The sequence below is a fragment of the Mustelus asterias genome, chromosome 2 (genome assembly GCF_964213995.1).
Source record: "Mustelus asterias chromosome 2, sMusAst1.hap1.1, whole genome shotgun sequence".
In the NCBI taxonomy this organism is placed as follows: domain Eukaryota; kingdom Metazoa; phylum Chordata; class Chondrichthyes; order Carcharhiniformes; family Triakidae; genus Mustelus; species Mustelus asterias.
Genome location: NC_135802.1, coordinates 39,655,752 through 39,673,739, shown reverse-complemented (window position 1 = coordinate 39,673,739; position 17,988 = coordinate 39,655,752). Strand labels below are relative to the sequence as shown.

At 42.2% G+C, this 17,988-nt stretch overlaps 1 protein-coding gene across 5 annotated transcripts in view; it reads right to left on the bottom strand.

The window, feature by feature from the left end:
• Positions 1-8,465: 8,465 nt before the first annotated feature.
• Positions 8,466-17,988, bottom strand: part of mpp7a (MAGUK p55 scaffold protein 7a) — a 449,393-nt gene continuing 439,870 nt past the window's right edge. For 3 of the 5 annotated variants that reach the window (XM_078233768.1, XM_078233778.1, XM_078233787.1), the window contains one exon: positions 8,466-9,631. In XM_078233768.1, the coding sequence (XP_078089894.1) occupies positions 9,452-9,631 (180 nt within the window). In that variant the 3' untranslated portion in view covers positions 8,466-9,451. The remainder of the gene's footprint in view (positions 9,632-17,988) is intronic. The other 2 variants (XM_078233807.1, XM_078233798.1) reach the window with 1 other exon arrangement.

The window sequence follows — 17,988 nt, the reverse complement described above, 5'->3', positions numbered from 1 at the left end:
TTTCAGCAGAGATTTCCCTGTCAAAAGCTGCAGATGTGAGCAGACGCCTTTGAAGTTCTCTGACAAGAGGAAATGTTAATTTCACTGTGGAGGGCAGGGTTCCATTCTCCACAGCTGTGCACTTAGCCCCAATGTATTCATACACCTTTGATTTGAAGTCTTTTTTGTGGTCTGCAAAAGAGGAAGTTAGACCACTTATTCCCTTTAAAGAAAATACAACTGTCGATCAGGCTAAGAATCTGTCAACATTGCGGTTAGGATCAATGGGGTACTTGAGACCCATTCAAGTGTGAAGGGAAATGTAAATAAATGCAACTGACTGGAGGCAGAGTAGAAATCCATTAAGCTGTCAAAGGAAGTCTATTTTGAAGCACTGCACTTGGAAGTTGATGGTGATCAAAGGTTTTCAATACAATAGAGAGGAGTTCAAAGATTTTAGCTTGCTAGGAAGGCATAGAGACTTCAAATCAAAGCTGTACGAATACAGTGGACTGAGTGCATAGCTGTGGAGAATAGAAGCCCCTCTCAGTAAAATTGACATTGCTCTCTGTTAGAGAACTTGTGCTCACACCTGCAGCTTCTGACACGGAGGAAGGTGCTGCAGAATGGAGCGCTGCAATGATTTAAAATCCTACCAGGTGACCAGGGGGCATGGAAATTAAAGTGACCTGGCCACTTCAAAATTTTCACAGGTGTTGGGCAAGAATGAAGATATTGATCACAGGGCTGCCTGAAATCACCATGCCAGGAATGATCTTCAGGTCTGCCAGTGCTAGAAGAGGCAGTCCAGCCATGAGACCCTCATTCCAGGGGAAAGTGGCAAGACTGACCCCTTTCCCCCTGCCCAACTCCCAGGACTCCTGAGGGATGCTTCCTCTGCAACCTGGCAGTGGTAGAGGGGCAAATGGCCACTAGACACCTCCTTGTGACTCCTTGGAGCCCAAGGCACCAGGCCAGGGTGTCAGTGCCAGGGGGCAGTGCACCATTGGCGCTGCCAAGACATGTGGCCCATCAGGTCACCTGCATGTCTGCGTGGAGATTGGGGGAGGGGGGGAGAGCAGGGCAGGTGACCCGTTTGTCACTTGAGTGCTGGTTCGGGGGGGGGGGGGGGGGGGGGGGTGGATGGGGAGGTAGAGGATGCCCCTTTTTGCTGAGGGGTTGTTGGTGCTTCCCTGGACTCTTGGGGTCCAGTACACCAAATCCATGTTAGTGATTGCCAGCAGCAAAGTCCTCCCATTGTAGGTCCTGCTGGAGAGACGGGTGAATGGTGCAGTACTGGTGAATGGGTTTGCATATTCATCAGGTTGCCTTCCACTATGGGCAGGAACTCGATTGGGGCCTGTGGGACGGTTCAAGTGAATCCAGATTGGCTTGAAGCCTGTTGGGAATTTTGATTTTTGGCTGACTCTGCATTCAGCGGGGCATCGGGATTCCCACAGGCCGTCTGATGGAGGTTGGAGAATCTTGCCTGTAATCTGGAACATAGGGATGTACTCTTTTGTTTTGGATGTGTGTGATTTATAAATGTGATATATAAACAGGTAGTTTATATCTGGGTCGAGAACAACTTGAAAACAGGCAGAGAAGAAGATGCCAGCGGTTGAAACTGCAACCTAGGGGCAGTTTTGTGAAGCAGAGAGAGAATTTGCCAGAAGCTGTAAGCAAGAATGCAGTGAGACTCATGTTTGAGCTGGTGTGACACAATAGTAAGGTGTTTAAGGTGAATTGGAGGGTCACCTAGCCAGGTGGTAATAGAAAGACCCCAAGAAATCTCACAACTCAGAGAATAATGGGAACACTGAGGAGAATCAAAGGGAATTCCTAAAGTTGGGGTGCACCTTGGTTAAATCCTAAGAGAAGTGAAAGAACTCTCAAGATTCTGTAAAGTATAGGAGAAATCATAGGTGGAAAAAGTATAGAACTGGGACTAAAAATAAAAATGCTGTGAATACTCAGCAGGTCAGGCAGCATCTGTGAAGAGAAACAGAGTTAATGTTTCAAGTTGAGTTTTCCTGTTCAGATTTTCAGTCTTAAAATAAAGTATTCACAAAATAAATAGTTAAATTTGTACTTACTTTGTTTAACTTGCGTACAGTAAGAGCTTTTATTTGAAACATGAAACCTTGTGGCACAATTCTTTCAGTTAATAACTGGGAGTTTGCATTTTCAAAAAAATGGACTCCCTCTTGATCATAACACAGCCTTTAAACATATATTGCCTCTCTTTACACCTTATGCCAAAATGCATCACCTCACACTTCTCTGTATTAAATTCCAACTACACCTTGTCAGCATATTATGCTGACCTATCTAAGACCTGTTGCAGTCAATTGGTATTAAACTCCCTGTTGCTGCATCTCTAAGTTTGATGTCAACAGCACATTTTACTCTGTATTCCAATATCCAAGTCAGCCATATATATCAAAATAGTCCTGCCGCTAACCCTCGGAGAACACCAGTGTCCATTATGCTCCAGTCTGAAACCAACTATTTACCACAACTATTTTCTGTCCTTAAACCAATTCTTTTTATCCAAACTGGCATCTGCCATCCTATTCTAAGTCTCAATTTTGTTAACCATCCTTTTATGTAGCACTTTGTCAAACACTCTCTTACAATCTCTCTACAGGCATTTAGAGATGCAAGGACTGATTAGAGACAGTCAGCATGGCTTTGTGAATGGAAAATCATGTTTCACAAATTTGATTGAATTTTTTGAAGGGGTAACCAAGAAGGTAGATGAGGGCAGTACAGTTAATGTTGTCTACATGGACTTTAGCAAGGCCTTTGACAAGGTTCCGCGTGGTAGGTTGTTGCATAAGGTTAAATCTCATGGGATCCAGGGTGAGGTATCTAAATGGATACAAAATTGGCTTCTGTTGGAGGCCTGTGACCAGCGGTGTGCCTCAGGGATCAGTGCTGGGTCCACTGTTATTTGTCATTTATATTAATGATTTGGATGAGAATATAGGAGGCACGGTTAGTAAGTTTGCAGATGACACCGAGATTGGTGACATAGTGGACGGTGAAGAAAGTTATCTCCAATTGCAATGGGATCTTGATCAATTGGGCCAGTGGGCTGATGAATGGCAGATGGAGTTTAATTTAGACAAATGCGAGGTGGTGCATTTTGGTAGATTGAACCAGGGCAGGACTTACTCAGTTAATGGTAGGGCATTGGGGAGAGTTACAGAACAAAGAAATCTAGGGGTACATGTTCATAGCTCCTTGAAAGTGGGGTCACAGGTGGACAGAGTGGTAAAGAAGGCATTCGGCATGCTTGGTTTCATCGGTCAGAACATTGAATACAGGAGTTGGAACGTCTTGTTGAAGTTGTACGAGACATTGGTAAGGCCACACTTGGAATACTGTGCGCAATTCTGGTCACCCTATTATAGAAAGGATATTATTAAACTAGAAAGAGTGCAGAAAAGATTTACTAGGATGCTACTGGGACTTGATGGATTGAGTTATGAGAGGTTGGATAAACTGGGACTTTTTTCTCTGGAGCATAGGAGGCTGAGGGGTGATCTTATGGAGGTCGATAAAATAATGAGGGGCACAGTTCAACTAGATAGTCAATATCGTTTCCCAAAGGTAGGGGAGTCTAAAACTAGAGAGCATAGGTTGAAGGTGAGAGGGGAGAGATACAAAAGTGTCCAGAGGAGCAATTTTTTCACAGAGGGTGGTGAGTGTCTGGAACAAGCTGTAGAGGCGGGTACAATTTTGTCTTTTAAAAACCATTTAGATAGTTACATGGGTACAATGGGTATGGATGGATAAGGGCCAAATGCGGGCAATTGGAATTAGCTTAGGGGTTTAAAAAAAAAAGGGCGGCATGGACAAGTTGGGCCGAAGGGCCTGTTTCCATGCTGTAAACCTCTATGACTCTAATTCATATAGACGTCAGCCACTGCATCCAATTAAATTAGTCAAACAAAATTAACTTGTAAATCCATGCTGGCTCTCTTTAATTAACTCAAATCTCTCCAAGTGCCTGTCAATATCAAGGCAGCAGTATTTCTACTTTAACTTAATGAATTCTAGTAATTGATATGATAAATTCAGCTTTATTTAAGAGTATCAATTACTGTTTTCTCCCCTTTCTGTTCCCTTGATAAACCTAGGCTCTTTTAACAACTTTTGCTGTTCACTTCCATCCTTCATGTCAGCGATGACTCAGTGCGTAGGACCTTATAATCTGAGTCAGAAAGTTATGGCTTCAAATCTATTCTAGGAACTTGAGCACAATAATCTACTTAAATAAAGCACTAAAGAAGTTCTGCTCTATCAGAAGTGTTTTCATTGGGATGACATATTAAACCAAGGCCTTATCTTAGGGGGAGATGCTCGGGCAGTGGTAATGTCACTGGAGTACTAGAGACCCAGGCTCATGTTCTGGGGACATGGTGAAATTTAAATTCAATTAATAAATCTGGAATTGAAAACTTAGTAACGGTGACCATGAAAGTATCGTTAATTGTTGTAAAAACCCATCTTGTTCATTAATGTTCTTTAGAGAAGTAAATCTCTATCCTTGCCTGGTCTGGCCTGACTTTAGATCCACAGCAATGTAACTGATTCTTAATTGCCCTCTATGTTATGATCACAGCTGATGTTATTACTGAACAAGGTCCCAAGATGGAACTGGTTTGATAGATCCCAACTTTTGTTTTGTTTAACAACAGGGTGGCTACTGAATAAAGTCACAGGAGTTAGCTGGTGTACTTTTAACAAAAGAATAAAACATTAAACAATAAAAGATGAACTGTAATACAGTATGCCTTCACCCAACTATACATTTGCAAATTCGCAATGATAACACAAGTTACAAAATCGATCTTATACCCATGTTTACAGTAAGTATACAGTCCATGAAAACCAATAGGCAAACTATGGTCAGATACACCACACTCTGAAACCAAATGACAAACGCCATCTAAATGTGGATCTCTCATCAACTCTTCCCAGATACTTGTCACATTGTGAACCAACTGATCTCACTAGAACTGTCTTTCACAGCTTGGAATCTCCTCCCAAACAATGCTTTCTATAGGAGGTCTTCATCAAGGAAGCACCTCCCGGGTTTCAGCTTCTCCCTCCTATATTCCTCTGCCCTGGAGCATCATGTGCATTCAAACCTCACCTTCCATGCAATCTCTCATACGCACAGCTGTGCTTTACAGGTCTGTAGTAAGGAGTCACCAACCTTTGGGTCTCCTTGGATCTCTGTCTTCTCACAAGACTGCATTAACAAAGGTCTGCAAGTTGCAGCCCTGTCTTTTAACTTGAAGCCTCTGCTCCTTACTCTTTACTTAACAATTTATTTTCCTCTGACTAGAAGGTTTTCTTGGAACTTTCTTCTGCCCCTCTCCTGATTCTGGAATATTTCTGTTCTTTAGTTTGGGGCCTGCTCTCTGCAGCCTCCCTTCATGATCTGCTGGAGAGAGACTTATGGTCCCCTGCACCTCAGAGCATAATCACAAACCAGCTTCAAACTGCTTTCTGCTCCCCTGTGGCCACTCTCTAACTGGGCAACAACTTTTTTATACCCTGGATGGAATTTTTTGATTTTATTTTCTACATGTTGTCTCCAGGGAAAAAGTAGAGGGTAGCCTGCCAGTTGCCTTACTGGGTTTTCCTGCTGTAATTTTAAACATAAAAATGGAAAGGGCAGGTGCCACAATATCATGCTGGTTGGCTCAACAGATCACGGTGCTCTTTAAAGAAAGAAAAACACAAATACCCCACAGAACCCCCACCTTGATACACTGGAACCTCCCCCCCCCCCCCCCCCCCCCACCCCCAGGGATTGCCCCCATCTGAATCTCCCCAACAGAAGGCACCCATCCCCACCCCCCCGCCCCAGGGGTTTCCCCCATCTGAACCTCCCCAACAGAAGGCTCCCCCCCTCACCCCTGCAGAGAGGCCTCTGATAGTGGAGGCAGTGCCCAGGAACCACCAGGGTACTGTCCATGCATGATCCTCTCCCTTTCTAGCCTGTACTTACCTGTGCGCCATCTGTGGGCTCTGTTGCCCATTCCTCATTTTCCAAAAACGTTTTGTAAACCCTGCCGGCTTGAAGTTACGTGGGGAGGGAGGACATAGCGGGGAGACATACTAATATATGGTAATATATGCCAGTGGAGTTCCTGATCCTTCGTGGCAGGAACACCATTACGTCACTGGCAAAGGGTCGCGGACAACTGAAAATGAAATCCCACTGGCATGAAAGCTGTTTTGGGACTCCTGCTGGATCTCCGCTCCCTCCAACAATCCCGCCTGCCAAATACAGGGGGGGGGGCAGCGAAAGCCCACTGATCTCCAAGTTTGCTCTAGAGTTGTAAAACCTCAGTACAATGCAGGTGCCTTTTAAAATAAAACTGGAACAAATTTCACAATTACAGAAATACAATTAAACTTTAAAACTATGGGCCTGATTTTACAAATCAAGTTGCGCTCGTTTTCGGGCGCAAAAACTTGGTAAAGTCAGGCGTGAGGCAACTAGCGCGATCTGCGCCCATCTCCGCACCATCTTGGCTCCCCCTTCACCAAGGCCTGAAAATGGCCACGATTGGGACCACGCCTGAAATGGGCGCAACAGCCATTTAAATGCTTTTGCATGCATTTAAATTGACTTAATGGGCTTGCACGCCCAACCTTACCGGCACTTCCCCCTTTACCACTGCGTCCGTCCATCCAGATTCGGCGGGAAACAGATATGCTGTACAAAAGTTCGATTCGGGTGCTCCAGTTAGTGTGGAGGTGAGTGCCGAGTGTCCGATGGCTCTCTGCTTGGGATCGGTGTGTGTGGGGGGGGGGGGGGGGGGTCTGCTGCCACTCTGCCTGTGATCAGTGAGGGGGAAGGGGGGGGGGGGGGCTGGGATCGGTCTGGGTGGTGAAGGGGGTGGGGGGATAAGGGGGTCAGTAATGTTGTACTGGTGGGGCAATGTCTGTGGGGCCCGGGAGCGATGTGACAGGGGAGCAGCATTCCATCCTTTTTTTCAGTTGGAGGCGCCGACTGGAGCTGCGAGGTTTTGGGCGCGTTAAGCCCTGCCCACAGGCTTCTGCAGCACGATTCGGAATTGCTGATATTTTGGCAGCAGAGAGCATTTGGGGGTACCTGAGAACAGGTCGAAAAGTCAGATCTGAAACACTCCCAGTTTCAAGTCTGCCTAGCACTTAGAATGAAAATGGTAAAATAGGGCCCTATACCTTATTTCTAATACCCACAAAAACAAATATAAATTAATTAAACTTTATCTATTTCCCACAATCTGAAATGGCCAAAGCAAACCACTCAGTTTAAAGGGCAATTAGGATTGGGCCACAAATTCTGGCCTTGCTGTTGACACTCAAATCCCATGAAAGGACAAACAAAAAAAATGTAAACAAACCCATGGCACTATTTTGAAGAGTAGGCAGTTCTCTTTGGCCGATACTTGTTCTACAACCAACATCACTGAAGCCAGTCACTAAATTGACTGTCATGTTTTATATTTAAAAACAATGACCATGTTTCAAAAATATTTCATTTATTGTCAAGCATGTTGAGATGTCCTGACATCACAAAAGGCATTATTTAAATGTACATCCTTCTTTAGCACTGATGACATAGATGTTGGCTCACATAAAATATGTCCCAATCTCTCCATGATCTTGCCTCTCCCTATCTCTGTAATCTCCTGCAGTCTCACAAGTCTCCCTAGGTATCTAATTCTGGTCTCTTGTGCATCCCGATTTGAATCGCTCATTGATGGATGTACCTTCAGTTGTCTAGGTCTTCAGCTCAGAATATTCTCTCCATACCTCACCTTTCGCAGACACTACTTAAAACCTACTTTAGGGGCGGCATGGTGGCACAGAGGTTAGCACTGCTGCCTCACAGAGCCAGGGATCCGGGTTCAATTCTGGCCTTGGGTCGCTGTCTGTGTGGAGTTTGCACATTTTCCTCGTGTCTGCGTGGGTTTCCTTCGGCGGCTTCGGTTTCCTCCCACAGTCCAAAGATATGCAGGTTAGGGTAATTGGCTGTGCTAAATTATCCCTCAGTGTCAGGGGATTAGCAGATTAAATACATGGGGTTACAAGGATAGGGCCTGGATAGGGATTGGTGCCAGTGCAGGGTCGATGGGCCAAATGGCCTCCTTCTGCACTGTATGGATTCTATGATTCTATGATATTTCTTCAATCGAGTTATCACCTGCTGATCTAATAACTAGTGGCTTGGTGTTATACTTTATTTTGTAACGTTCTTGCGATGTGCATTGCGATGTTTTATTATGTTAAGGGTGCTATATAAGTCTAAGTTGTTGTTGGATGGCCTTCACCTTCCACCCTCAGAATAGGACCCCTCAACCACTTTGCATAGCCTCCAGCATAACGTCAAGGATGGCACGGGTAAACCTTGGGGAAGCCCTGTCACGGATGTCTTAAAGTGACTGAAAGCATAAAAGACAGATGGATTTAAATTTTCTGATAAAGATACAAGTCAAGATTTTAATTTTGTAGATATTGCAATACATCAAATTCACTTAAAATTGCACATTACAACTGAGTAACATTTTCATAGAGCTGCTTGGCATATCATAAAGATAACCATTCACTTCACTAAAATCACCACAAAGAAATTAAGTTTGGTAATTTAATAATCTGGGATACCTTGGAAAATTTAATTAAAATTAGAAGATGCAATGAAGTATAACTATTTTATCCATGAGATTCTTGACATATAATAAAACTCTAATTTATAAACCATGTGCAACTCACCTAGCAAAATATAATTACAATGCACCTACTTACTGGTGGCATTATCAGCACAAATTAGTGAGGTAAATTTACATGGAATGTTGAGCGTGATTTAATACCAAGTTTCTTACAGGCATTAATAACCAACACCTTTTAAAATACGCTTATGAACCACATTATCAACATGGCAAAACACCATTTTTCCAAATAATTCTCTTATATAATATTTCACTAGATTTCCTTTTATTGTACAAGACACACATGAATTCCTCTGGTTCTGATGACATGCTAAGACAGAACCACCAATGCATCCTGTTTAGATACATCACATTTTCTTCATCAGCAACCTATACCATATAGTTTTCACTTGAAACAAATACCACCTACAATTTACTAAAATACACTCATATTTCAGTGTTTTAAAAAATAAAATCCCTGTCACCTCATAAGGTCACAATCAGTAGTAAAACCAGAAAGTGTCTACATTTATTCCCCAAGTAGTGAAAATATTTTAGCACTGCTCATTTCAGGTAGATGAAAGCTTGCAATTAGCAAAAGTAACATGGTTTGCTATTGGACATTAAAAGTGCAAAAAAAAAGTGGCAATGTTTTACTTCAAAGCACCATCCGTTCTGGGAATGACCAAGATTACCAGGCTTCCAAACAACGTCCAGTTGCAGTATTATTATTTTTCCCTTTTGTGGTTTTATGAATGTAGCCAATTGACCGGAATCCAAAAAGGATTTTTCTCCAGATTATCCAAGGTAGTTTTCAGCTCTTTGTAGGCAACTGAAAGGTCATCATTCACCAGAATTTTGTCAAAGAGATGTGAACACTGGGCTTCAATTAGCTCTCCAGATTTGACCATTTCTTGAAGATCTTCTTCCTGCAAAGAAATGGCAGAAATTGAATACTTAACTAAAGATTATTCACTGAAATGCGAAGATCCATCAAAATCTGATCTTGAGTGAAATAAAAATGTTTTCCTTCCCTTTTCCATCCTCGGTCCATTCCTTCATGTGTTAATTTTTGCTGAATAAGTAGAATCATAGAAACTTAGAGCACAAAAAGAGGACATTTGGCCCATCATGCCTGTGCTGGCTCTTTGAAAGAGCCCTGCTTTCTAATAGCTCTATTCTCCTGATTCTCCTGTTCCACAGATCTTGGAAAATTATTTTCCTCTGTCTTCTGAACTTGGAGCTTACACACAACCCAAAATCTTCTGGCCAATGTCTACAACAACTTTCTTTCTGTCTGCTCCCAGGCTAATTATCTTTCACAGTGCAGCCACTGTAGACTTCTTCCTCTCGCTCCAAGCTAGGTTAATCTTCCAGCCTCTTTTTCACTCATAAACCCTGTCTGTAAATTGAGTGTGAGCTCCCACCCACATTCTGTAACAATGTAGTTAGTATTTGCTCTACCTAAGATACAGGCCTCGTTAACATTTATCTATTTTGCTCCCTTGATTCTCAGTGAGCTGCAAACTACACAAGATCCAAGCTGTCTCTATCTTTGATAATGCTGAGTTTGTAGGAAATCTTGTAATTTGATTCCCAAAATTGCTTCACCTATCCCCTTCTCCAAGGCTATGGATAACATTTAGCCCATTTTCCCCAAGTAGAAATGGTAATTAGCTATCACTGACCACATCTTACTAACAAAAGAGGAGCCTTAATAAGCCCAACCTTTTCCCTGGCAAATAACTTCCACATTCTACGTTTATAAAATGTCTTAAGATTAAATTTAATGCTGCCTGCTAAATTTTTCTCGCAATCTCTCTTTGCCTCCAATGTTAACTGTTTCAATTCCCCTGTACAATATCCATAATCTTTCTGGTTACTAATCAAATTTTGTTCCTGATGTGTGATAAACCTAATTTTCCTGTATTATTCTCTCTTTTATTTTCATTGTCATCAAGGTTGCATTTGTTTTGCATGTTCTGCTTTACTTTTCAATTGAACATGTGTAGTTGTACGAGATTTCACGTTTAAAAACATCTATTACTCATATTACTAATTGAGATATGAGAATTACATATTGTTATGTTATGTAAAGCGTTGGGATTAAACCATTGAGTGTATATCAGGTATAACTAACTTATTTCCATAATTGTGTACACTTAATGGGCAATAATCCAAAAGGGATCAGGGATGAACCATACACAGGATTCAAGCAGTTAATGAAACTCATTGGAAAATCCAGTCAGTCTAAACAAATTTAGAAAATCCCAGGATCCATATCCACCTGTGGATTCAAAATCCAGTAAGGCGTCTAACAACACCAGGTTCAAGTCCAACAGGTTTATTTGGTAGCAAACACCACAAGCTTTCGGAGCGCTGCTCCTTCGTCAGATGGAGTGGAAATCTGCAGATTTCCACTCCATCTGACGAAGGAGCAGCGCTCCGAAAGCTAGTGGCGTTTGCTACCAAATAAACCTGTTGGACCTGAACCTGGTGTTGTTAGACTCCTTACTGTGTTTACCCCAGTCCAACGCCGGCATTTCCACATCATGATTCAAAATCCTACAGAGCTCCCCCAATGTTATGATCTCAGTTGAGACCAGTACCTTCTTTTCAAAAGAAAGAAATTCGAAATCCCAGTTATTTACTGAAAGAATGAAGCCACAAAAATTCGACAGTTTAAAACAAAATAAATTTTAATATACAAGAGTCAAACAAAGCAAACACTATCTTGGCTAGCCACCTATATTCTACATCTATAATCAACATTATAAACACACGTTAACAGGAAAATTGCTTCAATTATTAACTACACATACATGAAATGAAAGATAGAACAGTACAGCACAGAACAGGCCCTTCGGCCCATGATGTTGTGCCGAGCTTTATCTGAAACCAAGATCAAGCTATCCCACTCCCTATCATCCTGGTGTGCTCCATGTGCCTATCCAATAACCGCTTAAATGTTCCTAAAGTGTTTGACTCCACTATCACTGCAGGCAGTCCATTCCACACCCCAACCACTCTCTGCGTAAAGAACCTACCTCTGATATCCTTCCTGTATCTCCCACCACGAACCCTATAGTTATGCCCCCTTGTAATAGCTCCATCCACCCGAGGAAATAGTCTTTGAACGTTCACTCTATCCCCTTCATCATTTTATAAACCTCTATTAAGTCTCCCCTCAGCCTCCTCCGCTCCAGAGAGAACAGCCCTAGCTCCCTCAACCTTTCCTCATAAGACCTACCCTCCAAATCAGGCAGCTTCCTGGTAAATCTCCTCTGCACTCTTTCCAGCGCTTCCACATCCTTCTTATAGTGAGGTGACCAGAACTGCACACAATATTCCAAATGTGGTCTCACCAAGGTCCTGTACAGTTGCAGCATAATCCCACGGCTCTTAAACTCCAACCCCCTAAAAGGTAACACACTATAGGCCTTCTTCATAGCTCTATCCACTTGACTGGCAAGCTTTAGAGATCTGTGGATATGAACCCCAAGATCTCTCTGTTCCTCCACAGTCGTCAGAACCCTACCTTTGACCCTGTAATCCACATTTAAATTAGTCCTACCAAAATGAATCACCTCACATTTATCAGGTTTAAACTCCATTTGCCATTTTTCAGCCCAGCTTTGCATCCTATCAATGTCTCTTTGCAGCCTACAACAGCCCTCCACCTCATCCACTACTCCACCAATCTTGGTGTCATCAGCAAATTTACTGATCCACCCTTCAGCCCCCTCCTCTAAGTCATTAATAAAAATCACAAAGAGCAGAGGACCAAGCACTGATCCCTGCGGCACTCCGCTAGCAACCTGCCTCCAATCCGAAAATTTTCCATCCACCACCACCCTCTGTCTTCGATCAGACAGCCAGTTACCTATCCAATCGGCCAACTTTCCCTCTATCCCACACCTCCTCACTTTCATCATAAGCCGACCATGGGGGACCTTATCAAACACCTTACTAAAGTCCATGTATATGATATCAACTGCCCTACCTTCATCAACACACTTAGTTACCTCCTCAAAAAATTCTATCAAATTTGTGAGGCACGACTTGCCCTTCACGAATCCGTGCTGACTATCCCGGATTAATCCGCATCTTTCTAAATGGTCGCAAATCCCATCTCTAAGGACCTTTTCCATCAATTTACCAACCACCGAAGTAAAACTAACCGGTCTATAATTACCAGGGTCATTTCTATTCCCTTTCTTAAACAGAGGAACAACATTCGCCATTCTCCAGTCCTCTGGCACCATCCCCGTGGACAGCGAAGACCCAAAGATCAAAGCCAAAGGCTCTGCAATCTCATCCCTTGCCTCCCAAAGAATCCTAGGATACATTTCATCAGGCCCAGGGGACTTATCGACCTTCAGTTTATTCAAAACTGCCAGGACATCCTCCCTCCGAACATCTATTTCCTCCAGCCTATTAGCCTGTAACACCTTCTCTTCCTCAAAAACATGGCCCCTCTCCTTGGTGAACACTGAAGAAAAGTATTCATTCATCACCTCGCCTATCTCTACTGACTCCATACACAAGTTCCCACTACTGTCCTTGACCGGCCCTAACCTCACCCTGGTCATTCTTTTATTCCTCACATAAGAGTAGCCTTGGGGTTTTCCTTGATCCGACCCGCCAAGGACTTCTCATGTCCCCTCCTAGCTCTCCTAAGCCCCTTTTTCAGCTCATTCCTTGCTAACTTGTAACCCCCAATCGAGCCATCTGAACCTTGTTTCCTCATCCCTACATAAGCTTCCCTCTTCCTTTTCACAAGACATTCCACCTCTTTCATGAACCATGGTTCCCTCACTCGGCCATTTCCTCCCTGCCTTACAGGGACATACCTATCAAGGACATCCAGTATTTGTTCCTTGAAAAAGTTCCACTTTTCATTAGTTCCTTTCTTTGACAGTTTCTGTTCCCAACTTATGCCCCCTAATTCTTGCCTAATCGCATCATAATTACCTCTCTCCCAATTGTAAACCTTGCCCTGCCGTACGGCCCTATCCCTCTCCATTGCAATAACAAAAGACACCGAATTGTGGTCACTATCTCCAAAGTGCTCTCCCACAACCAAATCTAACACTTGGCCCGGTTCATTTCCCAGTATCAAATCCAATGTGGCCTCACCTCTTGTCGGCCTATCCACATATTGTGTCAGGAAACCCTCCTGCACACACTGCACAAAAACTGCCCCATTCGAACTATTTGACCTACAAAAGTTCCAATCAATATTTGGAAAGTTAAAGTTCCCCATGACAACTACCCTGTGACCCCCACACATATCCATAATCTGCTTAGCAATTTCTTCCTCCACATCTCTATTACTATTTGGGGGCCTATAGTAAACTCCTAACAACGTGACCGCTCCTTTCCTATTTCTAACCTCAGCCCATATTACCTCAGTGTGCAGATCCCCCTCGAAGTGCCTTTCCGCAGCCGTTAAACTATCCTTGATTAACAATGCCACTCCTCCACCTCTTTTACCAGCTTCCCCACACTGAGTGAAACATCTATACCCCGGAACGTCCAACAACCATTCCTGTCCTTGTTCTACCCACGTCTCCGTAATGGCCACAACATCGTAGTCCCAAGTACCAATCCACGCCCCAAGTTCATCTACCTTGTTCCGGATGCTCCTTGCATTGAAGTAGACACACTTCAACCCACCTTCCTGTCTACCGGTACCCACCCTTGACCTTGATACCTTCCCCAATACCTCACCACCCTCACCGACTTCTGGACTACAACTCCTTTTCCCACTCCCCTGACAAATTAGTTTAAAGCCCCCTGAAGAGCCGTAACAAATTTCCCTCCTAGGATATTGGTGCCCCTCTGGTTCAGGTGCACCCCCCTGAAAGATGCAACTAACATATGGTATAAATTGGCTCTGCAGTCCATTCAGCATATTTGCCAACAATCTCAACCCTCTTCCCCCTCCGACACTGTCTTCCTGTGCCCCCCCCCCCCCCCAAGAAACATCTCCCTCTCCCCCCCCAAAAACATTGTATCCCTCTTTCCCCTGCAAAACACAATGCTACGATTTCTGTGACAGGCGGGATGGGAAAATTTCCACCTCCACCGTCTCTCTCCACCGCCCCCAAAACACTCTGCCTCTCCCCTCTCAAATACTCTGTCCCCTTCTTCCTGCCCACACACTCCTCGTTCCTCCTCACACTTTCTTATCCCCCATTCTTTCTCTCCCCTCACACCCTTCCTCTCCATGACCATCACCATCTGGAAGGACAAGAGCAGCAGAGACCTGTGATCACCAGCATCTGAAAGTTCCCCTCCAAGTCATTCACTATCCTGACTTGGAAATATATCCCTGTCGCTGGATCAAAATCCTGGAATTCCCTCCCTAACAGCATTGTGGGTGTACCTACACCTCATGGACTGCAGTTGTTCAAGAAGGCAGCTCATCACCAACCTTTGAAGGGCACCTAGGGGTGCAATAAATGCTGGCCTAGCCAGCGATGCTCATTTTCCGTAAATGGATAAAAAATAGAAGCATGTTATTGGATTCGTTATTGGATCTAAAAATGTGGAATAAATCAGAGCAGATAAGTAGAAATAGGAGAACATCAAGGCAAGAGTAACCATGATATAATGCACTTTAAGATGATGATAGCAAAGGACATAAGTATGCCAAAAACAGGTTAATAGGTTGGAGAAAAACTGGTTGAGGGCTGAGAATTAAACTCTCGAAAATAACATGGGCAATAATATTGGCAAACCATGATGCAGAATAACACATTTCAAATGGTGTTCAACAGAGTGCAAGAAAAATATATCCTGTGAAGAGGAGAGAACAAAACAAACAGATGAATAAAGAATTGGAAAAATTAAGGCTTAGGAAAGAGGCATACGTTAAGTACATATACTGCAACAGAGTGTATGATAAGAGATTAGGAGAGAAGTAAAATAAGCAATTAAGAAAGCAAAGAAGAACTATGAAATTAAATTATCAAGCAAATTAAAACATTAAAGTAAAATATTTAACAGCTATATCAATAAAGAAGAAAAGCTGTGATGGGAATAGGGTCATTAAAGAATGGACAGGATAATACAACAGATAATAGAAGAGAAATGGCAGAAGTATTAAATAATTATTTTGCTTTGGTATTTACCAGGGAGGCAGAACAGTAAAACATAACATTGAAAGATGAGATAAATACATTTACAATAAGAGGATGTATTGAATAAACTAATTAAATTCAAAGAGGATAAAGATCCTGGTGTGGATAGATTGCATCCACACATTTTAAAAAGATCTAGGGAAGAGATAGCAGAGGCATTACGACACATACTTAGTACTTCATTAGAAAAAGGTGTAGTGCCTAAGAATGTAATTCCTACATTTAAGAAATGGACAGAACTTGTCCAGGAATCATAGACCAATCAATTTATGTGAATGGAATAGAGGGTTCCAATGATAGATTTAGATGAGAAAAGATGGATGGAGATGCGCGTAGAGTATAAATGCTGGCACTGAATAAATAGCCCATTTCTGTACCGTATATCCTATGTAAAAATCCCGGAACTCTTCACCTAATTACTATGGTGGATGTACCCATGTAAACACTGACTGCACTAGTTCAAGAATGTGGCTCACCACCATCTTCTGAAGGACATAAATGGCCTTGTCAATGATGTCCATATTTCATAGAATGAATAAAAAGTGTATTTTTAAAAATCTAATTAAAAATCACACATTTGCATGATCTGATTCAATCAACCCTTGCCCTCTAATCTTGCTTCATCTGAAGACTATGATTGATGGCCACTCACCACGTGACAAGCAATTCAGTAACAAAAATTATACCAATATCAGGAATTCATGATCACTAACAATGTTACACTCCGCCTGGTATTGGAATGTGTGATGAATAGACGAGAGAGGGACAAGGTCCAAATACATAAAATTATGTTGGAAGCATCTCAGTACGAGTTCTCTCTTTTCCATATCATCACAACACAAACATGGAACAACACAAAAATGAGGAATATAGTGTATTGTTTGCATGCTGCAAACCTGCAAGAACCATGGTACTTATTCTATTTCTTGTTTGTACAATGCAAGTAAAATCTTTTACTTAATAACCTGGGATCCCAAATCTCTGTAGACAGATTTACATTATCTTTACCCACAACTCCAGGTGTTAACATCAAAAGTGTATTTTCACATTTTTCCCCCCTCTGCTTGCATAACTGGTCAAGCCTATTGGTAGCCAGAAATGTGTTACAACACTGAAAGGTTTATAAAAACTGGATAATATCCAAAAATTCTTGAATGATTATTTCTGCTGATTTCCTGTGTCACGAGAAAGCTGTTACTATAAACCCTGCCTGTGTGTGGGTGTTGTACATGTATTTTAAACATTGGTTACTGACAGTTTATTTTTTTAAGCAGTCAGCAATGGTTTTTAATCAAAGAACAAATTAATAGAGCAACATCTATGTCAAGAGATACCAAGGAATGGTATGTTCGACCTGTTGCTTCTGGTTGGAACTGTCCATTTTCTTCAACAGGATAGCAGCATTTTCTTAATTCCAATCACTATTTTGCCAAAGGCAAATGAATGAAATACTAATTTCATTCTACTAATGAATGAAATACTAAACTGTGGTACATAAAATGATATAACTTGTTTATCTTAAAGGCACCTTATCTGGTCTGTGAACAAGTCTGAAAATGATCTCGTCATCCAGGAAATTAAAATTTCTTCACTCACCATGTTGCTTAGCTAATGTATGGTGAAATTGATACTGAAGTCTGAAAGCAGATGATAAATTATTTTCCTATCCCATCCTATGTGATAATCCTGGGGCTGCTTTTCCAAGGGCACCACTGTGATGCCTTTTTTCATATAAATCAAATACCGTCAGTCAACCATTTAAATGAAGGGAGAAAATGAAGAAAGGTACCACTGCTGAACACATTCCTATCATCATCTGATATCCGCATATGTGCAATTTTCAACAAATGATAGAGCATAAGATCAGGAAGTACACAGAAATGGAGATAGATTGGGAAGTAGATAAACTTACAATTTTCCCTGAATAACGAACAGACTATGTTCAATCCTGAAAACACTTGCAAAAATCCAAAGACAGCACTGCAACTGGACTTACTCAATTGCTGTAAGTGGCCTTGACATTTTTCCTACACAGTATAAGCATCCTTACAGTTATAAAAGATTATGCAATTGGTCTCACCATAAGAAAGTCATGTGAGGTCTGCTCATTTGGAATAAAAATAAACTGTCATTGTCAG